This window comes from Carya illinoinensis, chromosome 1 (genome assembly GCF_018687715.1).
Source record: "Carya illinoinensis cultivar Pawnee chromosome 1, C.illinoinensisPawnee_v1, whole genome shotgun sequence".
Lineage (NCBI taxonomy): Eukaryota > Viridiplantae > Streptophyta > Magnoliopsida > Fagales > Juglandaceae > Carya > Carya illinoinensis.
Genome location: NC_056752.1, coordinates 13012755 through 13027683, shown reverse-complemented (window position 1 = coordinate 13027683; position 14929 = coordinate 13012755). Strand labels below are relative to the sequence as shown.

General features: G+C 35.6%; 1 protein-coding gene across 2 annotated transcripts; it reads left to right on the top strand.

Moving 5' to 3' along the window:
* Positions 1 to 597: 597 nt before the first annotated feature.
* Positions 598 to 14593, top strand: LOC122311064 (chitinase domain-containing protein 1). Of its 2 annotated transcripts, XM_043125433.1 has the most exons (9): positions 598 to 979; positions 3616 to 3689; positions 4022 to 4102; positions 4685 to 4769; positions 5124 to 5221; positions 12191 to 12278; positions 13015 to 13187; positions 13273 to 13369; positions 14184 to 14324. In XM_043125433.1, the coding sequence occupies exons 1-8, from the start codon at positions 710 to 712 to the stop codon at positions 13361 to 13363; spliced, it is 960 nt and encodes a 319-aa protein (XP_042981367.1). In that variant the 5' UTR covers positions 598 to 709; the 3' UTR covers positions 13364 to 13369; positions 14184 to 14324. The 2 variants fall into 2 exon arrangements, with proteins under 2 accessions (XP_042981367.1, XP_042981359.1); XM_043125425.1 differs by having other exon boundaries at positions 13015 to 13369; positions 14184 to 14593.
* Positions 14594 to 14929: the final 336 nt, after the last annotated feature.

The following is a 14929-nucleotide window of genomic DNA, read 5'->3' as shown; positions in this document are numbered from 1 at the left end:
ATTTTTAAATTTTTTTATTTAATAATTAACTAATCATTATATTTTTTTTTCAAACTTCCAAATAAAATATAAAAAATAATTCAACTTTTTGAAATCACAAAATAAAAATTATATTTTAAAAATATTTTAATTTTATAAATTTTTATTATATTTTTTCTCTCATTTATCAAAATTTCATAAAATATTTTAAGTCAAATTATTTTATTACTATACTATTTCATTATTATTAACATATTTTATCTTATCTTAACATCCAAATAAATCATAATCAGATTAAGGCTTTGTTTGGTTATATAAATAAAATAAGATGAGAAATTGTGAATACGAATGAGATAATTTGTGAATTTATTTGAGTTAAGATTTTAATGCGGTTATGTAAAAAAAGAAAAAAATTGAATAAAAAATTATATAGTTAAAATAGAGTTATAATATAATTTTTTATTTTAAAATTTGAAAAAGTTGAAATGTTTTTATATTTTATTTAAAAATTAAAAAAATTATAATCATTAAATAATAATTAAATAAAAAAGTCAAAAATTTAAATTTAAAAAATATTTATATTTAAATAATAAAATGAGACCAATCTAGACCGAATCGGTTTCAATCGAATCGAGCCATAGGCCCCCATTTCACTTTCCGTGTTACGCGAGGATTGCAGCCGAAGAAGCTAAAATCTTCTGTGTCGACGGTGTCTCGGTGGAGACAGCAAATGGCAAAGAGGCGAGATCGCCGACTCGCACCCGGTTCGAATCGTAGTAAGGAAATAGTCGAACCGTCCACAGAGCAAGACCAACTCGGTAACTCTGCCTCATCGGATCGTAGGCTCATAATCATTTTCGTCATCTTCTTCATCGTATCTCCCGCTATTTCCGTCCTCGTTTACCGTATAATATACTCTCCGCCTCCAATTCCTATGGACTCGTTCGTTTTTCAAGGAGGCCTTGTCAAAGCCGACGTCAACTACCAAGAGATCCTCACTGTAAGTACTGTACTCCAGAGACTAGCATGTTTCGGAAGCTGCTTTAATCTGTTTGGCTGCTGAGACAGATGAGGAAAATGAGAGTAACCCAAGTTTTTTTTTTTGTTTGATAGGTAAAAGTAAATATTATTCATAAAGAGGCATAGCTTGAGTACACTAGAGGCATATAAAGAACATGCTAGGTTACAACTAAGAACTAGTGAGGTTTACAAGTAAAATATGGAGATTATCTGTATTATAAATAATGGCAGAAGTCCAGGAAAGCAAAGTACAGTAAAAGAAACGTTTCAGTTCAGCCATAGAGAGCTCCATATCTTCGAAACACCTCTTGTTTCTCTCCAACCACACGCACTACATAATGTAGTGAGGTATCATTTTCCAGCGATTTGAGCATTTCCCCGTATACCTTTCCAACAGCACATAAGATCCTTAACACTTCTAGGCATGACCCATGCCACCTCTACCCTACTAAAAACATCATGCCATAAGCTCTGAGCTACTTCACAGTATAATAAGAGATGATCAACAGATTCCCCATCACACTTACACATATAACACCAATCTGAAATAATGAACCCACGTTTTCTCAAATTATCCGAGGTAAGAATCCACCCAATAGATGCTGTCCAGACAAAGAAAGCAATTTTGGAAGGTACCTTGCACTTCTAAATAGCTTTCCAAGGATAGCTATGACCATGGTGTAGGCCCAAGAGGGCCGAATAAAAGGACCTCACCGAGAATTTTTTATTACCACTTGGTTTCCACACCAGTCTATCCCTCATCACATTTCCAAAAGATGTAGCATATAGAGAGTCAAAAAAACCAGACAACATGTCCAGCTCCCAATCTTGAGCCACTCTTGGAAAAGTCACATTCCAATGAACAGCACCATTAGAGCGTGTCAATAAATCAGCCATAGCAGCCTCCTTGTCGCATGCGATTTGGTAAAGCATAGGAAACGCCTGCTTAAGAGCCATGTCCCCGCACCAAACATCATGCCAAAATGAAACATTGTTGCCGCTGCCAATTATAAATCTGAAAAAATGAGAAAATCTGTCCTAGCCAGCTCTTATGTTTTTCCACAAGCCCACTCCATGTGCTCCCCTGACTTCGTTAGAGCACCACCCCCCTCTTAGGCTCCCATACTTAGACTCTATCACTTCTCTCTACAAGCCCTCTCCTTCACTATGATACCTCCATAACCATTTCCCCAATAGTGCTTTGTTGAATACCCTTACATTACGCACTCCCAAACCCCCCCATTGAATTGGAGAACAAACTTTATCCCAACCCACAAGGTGGATTCTAGCTTCGTCCCCCATACCTTCCCAAAGAAAGTTGCGAAAGGGTTTTTCGATGCGAGAAGCAGCACTTGCGGGTATCGGAAAGAAGGAAAGAAAATACGTGGGTAGGTTAGATAGTGTACTCTTAATAAGAGTCCATTTACCACCCTTGGATAGGTATAACCGTTTCCATCCAACCAATCTTCTTTCAATTTTTTCTATCACTCCATCCCAAATAGACTTAGTCTTGAACGCTGCCCCCAATGGAAGGCCAAGGTATTGCAAAGGCAAAGAAGAAATCTGACAGCCCAATATAGAAGCCAAGTCTTGAATATTGTTCACACTACCCACAGGGACCATTTCAGACTTTGAAAGGTTTACCTTCAGACCTGAAACCGCTTCAAAGCATAGCAAAACAGCTCTCAAATATTGCATATGAACACTGTCAGGCTCACAAAACAGCAGTGTATCATCAGCAAATAAAAGGTGAGAGATGGAAAGCCCTCCCACCGAGAAACCAGCAATAAAACCTCCACTAACCGCTGCACTCAACATGCGACTCAAAGCATCCATAACAAAAACAAATAGTAGAGGGGATAGGGGATCCCCTTGTCTTAATCCCCTGGAGCTGGTAAAGAATCCCTCCGGTGTTCCATTCACCAACACCGAATAGCGGACCGTAGATATACAATGTCGAATCCAAGATAACCATCTCTCCCCAAAACCACATCTCGCAAGTAAGTAGCACAAAAAATCCCAATTTACATGGTCATAGGCCTTCTCCATGTCCAGCTTACACAAGAGACTTGGTTTACCCTCCTTGAGTCTACAATCCAAACTTTCATTGGCAATTAAAACTGAATCCAGAATTTGTCTCCCCTTTACAAACGCGTTTTGGGGTTTTGTTATAATATTATTCAAAACCTTGCTCATGCGATTTAGCTGAGGAGTATTGCTATAACTATAAAATAATTATGTAAAAACAATTTCTAGAGTATTTTCATGTTATTATTATAATTTTTTTAAATTTTCAAGTAAAATATAATAAACAATTTTAACTTTTTGAAATCCTCAATTCATCCAATCTCTTGTATATTTTTAAAAACTAAATATTTCTTCATTAGTTGAGCCGTATCATTATTTTGTCTATGTTCTGTATGATATCTGAGAAATGAAAGATAGGATTTTTTTAGGGTTTGTTGAACTGAGTGTTTTGGGCTTTCATTTCTTCTTTTCCTGGTTTTTCTCAGCTACCAAAAAGAGGATAGTATTATGCTTTAATGTTGTAGTGAAAGCAAGAAATTTATTATCGTTTTGCCTTCTTATTTCTTTCTGATGTTATAAGAAATGCAGGAGAATTCTAAGGCCTCAGAAAATACGTCACGCCGGCATTTTACTAATCCTGCACTGGCCTACATTACTCCATGGTATTTCTGATCGCTCTTTTTTCTGTCACATTTAATTGTCGGATCATTTTTCGACTAAACTGATGGGTGAAATGCTACAAGTATTCTATTAATAGTTCTAATTGAAACAAAACTGTCAGTGATTAAACGCTGTCTTCTTTGCTGTATTTGACTACTGCCGCCTGGTTAATCAAAGTGAAAGTTGTAGAGCTTGATTTTGGACGCTTCAATTCTTTGGGTTGGGGAGGGAGGGAGAGAGAGGGAGAGGTTTATATATTGGGGACATTGTAGTTTTCTTAGTTAGGTATGCTGATTCATATGGTACTGAAACTACATCTTCTGGAACGGTGCAGGAACTCTAAGGGCTATGAATTAGCAAAAAGGTTTAATTCCAAGTTTACACATTTATCACCTATCTGGTATGATCTAAAGAGGTAAGCTCCTAAATTGTAAATTTTGACGAAGTGATGAAAGTGGGTGATTGAGCTATATTCAATTGACAATTTATTCAGACCCCTCTGTTGGCTAAAATAGAAGAGGGCGAGTAAGGCCTCGTTTGTTTTCACAACTCTTCTCCACTTATCTCATCTCATTATTACAACTTTTCTAAATTTTCACACGAAAATAAAATAAACAATTTAACTTTTTCAAATCTCAAGACAAAAATAATATATTCTAACAATATTTTATTTAATTTTTAACTTTCATCTCAACTCATCTCATCAGTGAAAACAAATGATGCTGGAATAAAGGTTTTAAGCTGTGGCATATTGTTCCAGAGAGTTGTGTGCATTTTTGTAACAGTGGATACCTTCTTTTTTTTTTTGGGGGGGGGGGGGGGGGGGTTGGGGCTGTTCTTGAGTTTGATTGTCTCAAACTTCATCGTTGTAGATGAAGTCCATATTATTAAAAAAATTTCATGATTATCCTATCTATTTATGATTTTAAGGCATCTTTGACTAACAAATGCGTATTCTATTGCATTTTTATCCAATTGTCTGTTAAAAAAATTCCAGCCAAGGGACCAGTTTAATTCTTGAGGGGAGACATAATGCTGATACAGGATGGATCTCAGAGCTTAGAAGGTCTGGAGATGCTTTGGTATGACAAAGAAGTTGTCTTTATTTTTTCTGTTGTCTTTTTTGGTCTGTTCCCCATTCAGACAATTGACAAACCTAAGTAGCTGTGATAATTTAATGCCAGATAGAAATGTCTGTGCATGCCTTGACTGAGCTCTTGGAATCCCCTCCCACTATATGATATGGTGGAGGATGAGGTTGGGGGTTCAACACCCATCAGATGTGTATTAAACTTGCCATTTTTATGTTGTGAGGCAATTCATTTATTGAAGTGCTTCTAACAACAAATAATAACTGAATTTAGAGAAGCTTGCTAATCTTCTTGAAACCAAGATAGATTATCTAATCTTATTGGTAATATTCTTTGCATACATAGGTGCTGCCCAGAGTTGTTTTGGAAGCATTTCCCGCAGAGTTTCTTACAAAGAAAAAGCAAAGGAATAAAGCTATCAACCTTATAGTAACAGAGTGCAAGTAAGCTATTAACCTTATTTAATGTTTTAAAAGTTATGATTTATTCACTGCATTTAAAAACGACATTCTTAGGGTCTCATTAGGTCGTCATAAGTATGATCTGTTCTTTGTTTAGCTCTCATATTCAGCTTTCCTTTGCAACCCCTAGGGGTTGGCTCAAGTGGTAAGAGCCTTGATCTTGGTGGTATGCTCTTTCTAAGTCTAAGGTTCGAACCCTTATGTACAAACAATTTGTAGGGGCCATTGGATTGATAGAATTTTCTCTTGAACTATCTGAGCTGCACTTGCTAGAAACTCCTTGTAGAGAACCTATGCACCCCCGAGGCTTGTTAGGACTCTGTTCTAGGCGCTTGGTGCCAATAAACAAAAAAACGGTGTAGATATTCCTTTACACTATATGAATTGGATATTTGGTTCCTGGAGGATGAGAAGAATTTTGTGCTACAAACACATATCATAACGCCCCGTTTTGATTGAGAAGTGATCTCAACTCATCTCATCTTATCATTACAATTTTTTCAAATTTCCTTATAAAATATAATAAAAAATTCAACATTTTCAAATCTTAAAATAATAATAATATTAAAAAATAAAATCTTAACAATATTTTATTCTAACTTTCAACTCATTATCCAAACCACACCTGAGGCTTCATTGGATGCTGAGATGAGATGAGACAAAAAATATGCGAATAGTAGTGAAACTGTTTGAGTTAAAATATTTTATGGGGTTTTGAGAAATGAGAGAAAAAAATTAAATGAAAATATTATAAAGTCAAAATATTGTTATAATATAATTATTTAATATTATTTTTATTTTGGAATTAGAAAAAATAATTATTTTTTGTATTTTGTTTGGAAGTTTGAGAAAGTTGTATTGGTTAGATAATTGATTAGATGTAAAAGTTGAAGATTTGAAATTGAAAAATGTTTGTATTTGAGTGATATTTGGATATTGAGATAAGACGAGATAAGATGAGATTTATGTAGCATGGCATTGGGTAGGGTTTATAGCTATTCAGCTAAACCTAATCCCATCTACATTTGACTCCTATGTCCTTTTTTGGCCTGATTCAATAAAACCTGCATTTAACAAATACACTCAAGAACTAGTTTTTTTCAGTACATTTTTACTTTGGGCATCAGCTATTGTATTGGATGGGACTAGTTTTCATGATTTCTAAGTTGCTTTTTCCAGTTCATAGCTTGTAATTAGGTGTTTCCTCTTGTATACTCCCCATGTACTTGGGGCTATGCCTAATTACGTGGATTATTAAATTTTTACTTATCAGAAAAAAAAAAAACAAATACATGTCAAGAACTTATGTATAGAAAGTTAGAAGAGAGAAAAAGGGTTGGTGGAGGAGGGGAGCGAGTGTTGAATTTAGATTAAGGTATTCGAGCTTTATTAAAGTAAACTGCACATACTAGATGGTTACAACCACAATTGAAAGTAATAAAGCAAAAGTTACAAAATTAAGGGCTTGTTTGGACACTTAGAATATCTTAGAATTCTGTAAATAGTAGTAATATTGTTTTGAGTTAAGATGTTTTATTGGGTTTTGCTAAAGGAGAGAGAAAAAGTTGAATAAAAATATTATAAAGTTAAAAAATTGTTTGAATATAAATTTTTAATATTATTTTTGTTCTGAAATTTGAAAACGTTGTATTGTTTTTTGTGTTTTGTTTGGAAGTTTGAGAAAGTTATATTGAGTTTTGTATCTAGATAATGATTAGATGAAAAAGTTGAAGATTTAAAATTGAAAAGTTTTTTGTGTTTGATGTTTGGCAAGGAAATTATGAGAAGTTTTGAGAATATCTGAAAATATCTAATTGTCCAAACAAGCCTTAAGTTTGGGATTTACAGGGTATGTTTAACAGACCCTATTTGTGTGGAGAGATAATTGACAAAACAAGAAAACATTGTTTTGGGGAGTTAATTTCTTATGCTTTCTTTCATCTCTGTAGATTGGGACAAAACAAATGCTTTTGCCTGTTAAGAACAAAGTTGTTAAAAGGGCGCTTAAGCATAAAGTGCAAAGCCCCAAGGGTTAAAACACTTTGCTTACTAAAAGCGAATTGCGCCACCTAGAGCCTAGGCGCAAGCGCACGCCAGAGTGAAGTAAAGCGCACACATTATTACTAATGATAAAATACAATAAAAATGGTTTTAAAAAGCAACATAATATTATATTTAGCATATTAACTCAGTAAATAAATAAAAAAAAAGCGAAGTGCAATCGAAAAGCATAATTTAAGCATGCTTTTAGTGGTGAGCTTCAACCGCAAAAAGCGCTCTTTGCTACCTTTTTTTTCAGTCCTTAATCATGTGACTCTTTAGCCAGACACCAAAGTAATAAATATGTAGCACATGGGTTAATAAAATAAACTGCATCATTATATGCTTTAGGATTGCATTGTATTGGGAGTATTTTTTATTTTTTATTTTTTTTTGTTGCTATACTCCCAACAGTTTTTGTTTTGTTTTGGGCATTGCCTTTTAGATATATTTTGAACTTTTATTCAACTACATACTTTATTTTGGTTATGATTATCAAATATCATGGTTTTATATAATTAAGTGAAGCCATAAGAGAAGTATATAAAATTTTTATTTTCATATTTTATATAATTAGTTGATCGCTTAATTGTCATGTTTCTACTTATCAAAAAAACTTAATTGTCATGTTTCATAATACTCTAATAAAAGAGTTAATATGCTAAATTTAATATTATGTGGCCTTCTTAAAACCGTTTTTATTATATTTTATCATTACTAAAAAAGCGTGTGCTTTACTTCACTCTGGTGTGTGCTTGTGCCTAGGCTCTAGGCAGTTTATGCACTTAAGTGTGCCTAGTGCTTTTAACAGCACTGGTTAAGAATTAAGATTATTATTTTGGTGACATCAAAGGCCCTTTCCATGCAAAATTTCTTCATATTATGTGCTTTTTTAATCATATAGACAAGAATTAAGGGTATTGTGGTTGAGAGAAGGTGATAGGTGCACGAGATTTTTCTATCAGGTGGTGAACTGCATAGAAGGAACAACTTTATTGATTCCTTAATAATTAATGCTACAATATCTACTAATGGGCAAAAAGTGGGTGATCATATTTTACGATTTTATAAGGAGCTGACACAAAACAATTCCATTCGAGACGCAAGTTGGATGGATTGCATTTCGCCTTTTTGGGAGCAAAGGAAGCAAATTATTTAGAAAGACCATTTGAGGTGGATGAGGTGCTTAAGTATAGTGAAGACATTCAAGGGAGATAAAGCCTCGGGTCTAGATGTTTACGTAATGGCATTTTTCCAATCACGTGGTAATCTGATAAAAGATGAGTTGAGAGCTTTCACGACTTCTAGGCTAAGGGTAAATTTGTTAAGAGCCTTATTGTAACATTTAGCCCTCCTTGTACAGAAGAAAGTTGAAACATTTGATATCAAATACTTTCGTCCTGGTAGCCTTATAAGTGCAATCTACAAAATCAGAGCCAAAGTTTTGGCTAACAAGCTGAAAATGATGCTGGAAAAGGCTATCTCTAACTCTCAAAAAACCTTTATTAGGAGCAAGCGAATTGTGATTCCACCCTTATTGTCAATCAGTTCCTGAAAAGCAGAATTAGATCTGGAGAGTCGGGAATGTTGTGCAAGATTGATTTGGTAAAGCCCTACTACGATCTTTAACTGAGATTTATTTGTGTACATGGGAGGTAGTTAAAGATGACACCATGAGCTTCTTCCATGAGTTTCATGAATGAGGTAAGTTTGAAGAAAAGCCTAAATGCTACCTTCATTGCCCTTATTCCAAAGAAGCCGGGAGTGGTGGAGATTAAGGTTAGGTTTGGGGAGTGAGATGAGAATTTTTTATTTTAAATGTAAGTTTAAAATATTATATTTTAATATTATTATTATTTTGGGATTTGAAAAAATTAAATTCAGATTTGAAAAAGTTGAATTGTTTATTATATTTTGTATGGAAATTTGGAAAAGTTGTAATGATGAGATGAGAATTTTAAGTCTCGTCCCATGCCCCAAACCGAACCTAAGGATTTTCAACCTATTAACTTGGTGAGCAGTATGTACAATATCATTTTGAAGATATTGGCTACTAGATTTAGTATTGAAGATCATATCCAATTCCCAAAATGCATTCATACGAGGTCGGCAAATTTTTGACTCGGTGTTCTTTGCCAATGAATGTTTGGAGAGTCACATCAAGTCGGGTGAACCAGGATTATTATGCAAAGTTCACAGGGAGAAGACATATGATTGTGTAAATTGAGATTTTTTGTTACAAATGCTTGAGAGGTGTGGAATCTAATGACTCCAACTTCGGCTGACACTTGCTTCGACTCCGACTCCAATTGAGATAGAAAATTCGGAGTTCGGAATCGGAGTTCGATGGTGAAAATAGTTGGAGTCAGAGTTTGGAGTTGAACAAGGTGACGGACTACCAACTCCGACTCTGACTCCGATAGGTATACTTAATATATTTGATGTTGTAACATAATTGATAGAACCAGTTAAGTTCCCAACGGTCATAGTTGAAGTTTGCAAACCAAATGAACATGGTTCGAGCCCTTGCGTACACCAAATCACTCAATTGCAACTTTTTTCTTTTATAAGAAAACAAATATTCAAATGACGTCATTTCTCTGTTCCTATATATTCATCTCTTTGCTAACCCTATGCATTTCTATTTCTCAGCCATTTTCTCTAGTAGCCTCTCTACCTCCTAAGTCCTCTGCATCTTTGATTCTTTGTTCTTTCTCTACCTCCTTAGTCTCTTTATCTTGTTTTGCCGTCATCTCATGTATATCGGCCCGTGGCTAGGACCAACGGTGTTGTACCTCCCATGGAAAGAATGCGTTGACAACCCAATATTGACCCTCCAACATCGTTGTCTCTGTCGCCTATTGTGTTTACCAGTTTGGAATCTTGTTTTTAGTAGCATAGATCTTTTTTAGTCTTGGTTTGGATGCTAGGAAGTGTGAATAATGGGTAAGAAAATTTCTTATTGTTTGTTTGGATGCTGGGAAAGTGCAAGTGGGTAAGAAAATGGGAAATAAAAACACCAACTCCGAATGGAACTCCGACTCCGACTTCAATACCGATCCAGCGGAGTGAAACCTGAGTTAGCTCTCTCTTGGAGTCGGAATCAAAGTCCACCCCTAGTGTGGACTTGGAGCAAGATTGTGTTCTTGGATCAAATTTTGCATCTCCACCGTGCGTTTCTCTATTTTGGTAAATGGTAGTCCAATGGGTTTATTCGAAAGTTTGAGGGGTTTGAGGCAAGGTGATCCCTTATTTCCATTACTATTTGTTTTTATAATGGAAGCTATTAGTAAAATGATCACGGGTCTCACTGAAGGGGGATGGATTTCTATCTAGTTTGTTGTTTGGGATGCAAGAATTGGCACACTTGAGATGACCCACCTCTTATTTGCAAACGACACTCTTGTATTTTGTGGGGCTAGTCATAATCACATCAAGCTTTGTGGGCTCTTTTACTTTGCTTTGAAGTGGCATCGGGCTTGAAAGTGAATCTTACCAAGTCAGAATTAGTTCCGGTTGGAATAACATATGGAGGAACATATGGAAGACTAAGGCGGCCCCCCTAAAAGCCTTTTTTTTTTTTTTTTTTCTTTTTTTGTATGGATAGCTTCGTTTGGGAATATTCTCACCTTAGATAATCTCTAAGGAAATGCCAACTCATTATATTGGATTGGTGTTACATGTGTAAGAAAAGTTGAGTCTGTGGATCACCTATTATTGCATTGTGATGTAGCTATGAGGAACGATATCTTTGCAAGAGTGGGACTTATTTGGGTAATGCCAAGAAGGGTGGTTGACTTTTTGGACAGTAGACAAGACATCCGGGGTAACTCTCAAATTTCAGCTATGTGGAAGATGATACCGACCTACCTATGGTGGTGCATATGGATGGAGAGGAACGGTCGAGTTTTTGAGGGTCGTGAAGGGACAATGGATGAGCTAAAGACTTTATTTATTCTCATTTTATTCCATTGGTCGATTGTAATATACTTTAATGGCACGAACGTACATGATTTTCTTGTATCCTCAGACAGTTATGCCTAGGTGTGGCTCTTGTATATGTCCCGTGTATTTGGCTTCGCCTATTATCAATAAAATTCTTATTTACTGACCAAAAAAAAAAAATATCACACGGATCAAGCATCCTCCAGTGGCAGATAATTTGCAGTTTTTGGATGACTCTAATTAATAGGAAGTAGAATTTGTTAGAGCTGTAGATGACTAAGAGCTGGATCTCTTCATATCATTATATGCCCGATTGTGATCTGTTAGCTTCGAATCAGGGAGAGAAGAACCATTGTGTTGAATTCCCTTCATGGAAAGGGTTTTTTTGAAGAAAATTGTTTTATCATGTGCTAACTCCCCATGAAAGTTTTGTTTTCCTTATAAAAGAATATTTGGAGTAAAGCTCGCTTGAGAGCAGAATTCTTTGTTTATTTGGCAGCATTTGGGAGAATTTTTACATTGGATGATTTAAGGAGGCGACAGGTTATAGTGATTAATTGGTGTGCCTATAGCATTCTTACTTCAAATTGGGGAATGCCCAAACGGGTGATGGACCTATTCTTGTACTGGAAAGGCCGGTTTGAGAGTCAACATAGTGAAGCTTTCTAGAAAATTATATTGATGTACTTGTAAAAACTGATCCCAATTTGTCTAATGTGCTGCATATGGAGGGAGAGACATGATCAAAGCTTTGAGGAACCAAAGAATTTCTTATTTAGAACACTTATCATTGGATGTCAGTACACATGCCCTTCCAGCTTTAGCTTTCAAGACTTCATTAATTTTCTGCTCTTCTATGCCTTGTGTACTTAGATAAAACCTTTTTACTCACTAATAAATGAGTAAAAAACAATAAAAAAACTAAAGTAAATAATTTAACTTATGTTTTTGTTTACTATCATTCAGGGATATGGGATATGATGGTATTGTGCTAGAATCTTGGTCAAGGTGGGCAGCTTATGGTATTTTGCATGATCCAACCATGCGGAATTTGGTAAATATCAAACCTTTCCGTTATGGCGAATACCATTATCCTTCATGGTATGTAATTTTGTTAAGTTTTTGGTATGATTGAATGGTTTAAGGAATCAGATTTCTCAACTATCTCAAGTTTTATTTTTTTTCTTATGTTTTTTTAAATTGTTGTGTTCCACTACACATTTCTGATAGCAAATTAATTTGCTCATTCTGGTTGCTTAATATCCAGTTAAGAGGAATTTTTAGCTCTTTTTTCATTTTTTTTATTGGGTGTCTATGATGCATACATTGTGTGTACTCAACAGTTGTACCCATCTATTCATTAATAAAATTTTCTTGCCATGATCAATCCACGTTCTACCGAGGTGCCCGGAGAACCAGGCTTGCGTATAGCTTTCAAAGATGGCTAACTAAAGTTAAGAATTTGTCGTTGATTGCATGAGCAACACCTTTTTATTTTTGTTGAAATTTAAGAGCTTATCCAACAGTTAGTTTATGATGGACAGTGTCACATTAGCACAATGAGATGAGAGTAAGATAAGGGTTTAGTAAATAGCAGAACTCAATGAAAGAAGGATAGCTTGTCATGAGCTCTTTTTTAATGTCAATTCCTTTGCTTTGTAGATATCTATGAACATGCATATATCCTCAAATTAACTATCCCAGTTTTTGTCAAGTGGTAATTATTTTGGGAGATTATTGATTTAACCTTTTTGCTTTACTGAAGAATCCTTCTTGTTTTGCAAGCCTAGGCACTGCAATTTATAAAACAGCTTGGACATGCACTGCATTCTGAGAGCTCAGCAAAGAATGACAAACAACGGATGCAGTTGGTTTACGTTATAGGTCCGCCACATTCAGAGAAGCTCCAAAAGCATGATTTTGGACTAGAAGATCTTCGGAGCTTGAGCAATGCAGTAGATGGGTTCTCACTAATGACCTATGACTTCTCAAGTCCTCAAAATCCAGGTCCAAATGCACCTCTAAAGTGGATTCATTTTACCCTGCAGCTGCTCCTTGGTACCACTGGCAATAGCGCTCGGAGCTTGGCTCACAAAATATTTCTTGGCATCAATTTCTATGGAAATGATTTTGTCATAGCAGGAGGTATTTCTTTCTTTCTTCCTTTATCCTTTGATTCTTATTACTTCTCTTCAATGTGCTATTTCTGTATGTGATTGTGTTGGAGGAGTTATATATTTGCTATTGAACAACTTGTAAGACAATGACAGGTGGTGGTTTGAAATAACTTAGTCCCAGCTGTGATCTCAGAGAGATCAGGCATGCACATGCACTCCCATTAGGGTCTTGTACTAATTTATGCATAATATCTCCTCTAAGTCATTTGCCAATGTTGAGTGCCCACTTATCTCCTATGCAATTCATACTAAATTTGGAGGGGGTTTCAAATAGTAAGGAAAACAAGAATCATAACAACGTTTGCGGCACAATCTATGTAAAGTGCTCAAGTGTTGGCATTGACCTCTTCATTATGAATTTGGCAATTACAGAATTTATAATATAATAGAAACTGAGATGGAAAAGAGGAGAATGAGTGGAAGAAACTTTGGGGGCTAAATCTTTTATTATTCTCAATGAATTGAATATAAAGCATAGATTCCTATTTATAGCACAATCACATATAAGATGAGGTAAATATCTTGAAAATCAAATATCTTGATAAGATAAATATTTTGATAATATGAAAATCAAATTCATGATTTGATATTATCTTGATTTTATTTTATCTGTTGACTCTAAGCGCATGCTATTTTCGTATTTAAGTTGTGGATAATTGTGGAACCTGATACTTCTAGATGCTGTTACATCAGGCTTGTTTGTAGATGAATTATCTAATTAGCTTTTCCTTTTGCAAAATTAGAGGACCCTCCATGCTTTGATATGTGATTCAAAACTGCAGGTATGGGTGGTGGAGCTATAATTGGAAGGGATTACCTTTCATTATTGGAAAAGCACAAGCCTGTTTTGCAGTGGGAAAAGAACAGTGCGGAGCATTTCTTCTTTTACTCCGATGATAACAGCATCAAGCATGCAGTTTTTTATCCGTCATTGTTGTCAATTTCCATGCGGCTCAAAGAAGCTCGTGCGTGGGGATGTGGCATCTCAGTCTGGGAGATTGGGCAAGGTCTGGATTACTTTTATGACCTTCTGTAGACAGTTGCCATTTGTACTCCTCTATCAGTGTAGAGTGGAGGCCCATCTGGTAATTTGAATTCTAAAAGTTTTGTCACGGTAAAGTTAATTCAAAGAGTTATTGTAAAATCTGTTTGGTTGATATTTGATCTTATTGCAAAGACAGTCATTTAGTTTTGCAGGTTTGCCGAAACCTATCCCTTGACCTCATTCTATGACAATTCTTTGGACAAGCTCCCAAATGTTGGGACATTGAAGATGTGTCATTCCTCAACTGTCAAGCACAAGCCTCCAAGGCTGCTACCCCTTCCCTAAGGACGCTTTTTTCGATTTCCTGCTCCAAACTCTAAATCCAAGCCTCACCATTGCTCTCCCGACCAGCACAGAGTTTCTCTTCCCTCATGAATTCAGAAAACGCATTAGATATCGATTCACTGATCTCAAAACTAAATCCTTTGGAGGGATGGAAAGAGTACAAGACCTAGCCCTGGGAAAAATCATCTCCACTAATCC

Excerpts from the sequence above, each read along its gene's own strand:
- LOC122311064 (XM_043125425.1), top strand. The coding sequence starts at position 710 with ATGGCAAAGAGGCGAGATCGCCGACTCGCACCCGGTTCGAATCGTAGT. Across the intron at positions 4,770-5,123 it reads GAAGGTCTGGAGATGCTTTG|GTGCTGCCCAGAGTTGTTTT; the intron begins GTATGACAAAGA and ends TTGCATACATAG. Across the intron at positions 13,370-14,183 it reads TGATTTTGTCATAGCAGGAG|GTATGGGTGGTGGAGCTATA; the intron begins GTATTTCTTTCT and ends TCAAAACTGCAG.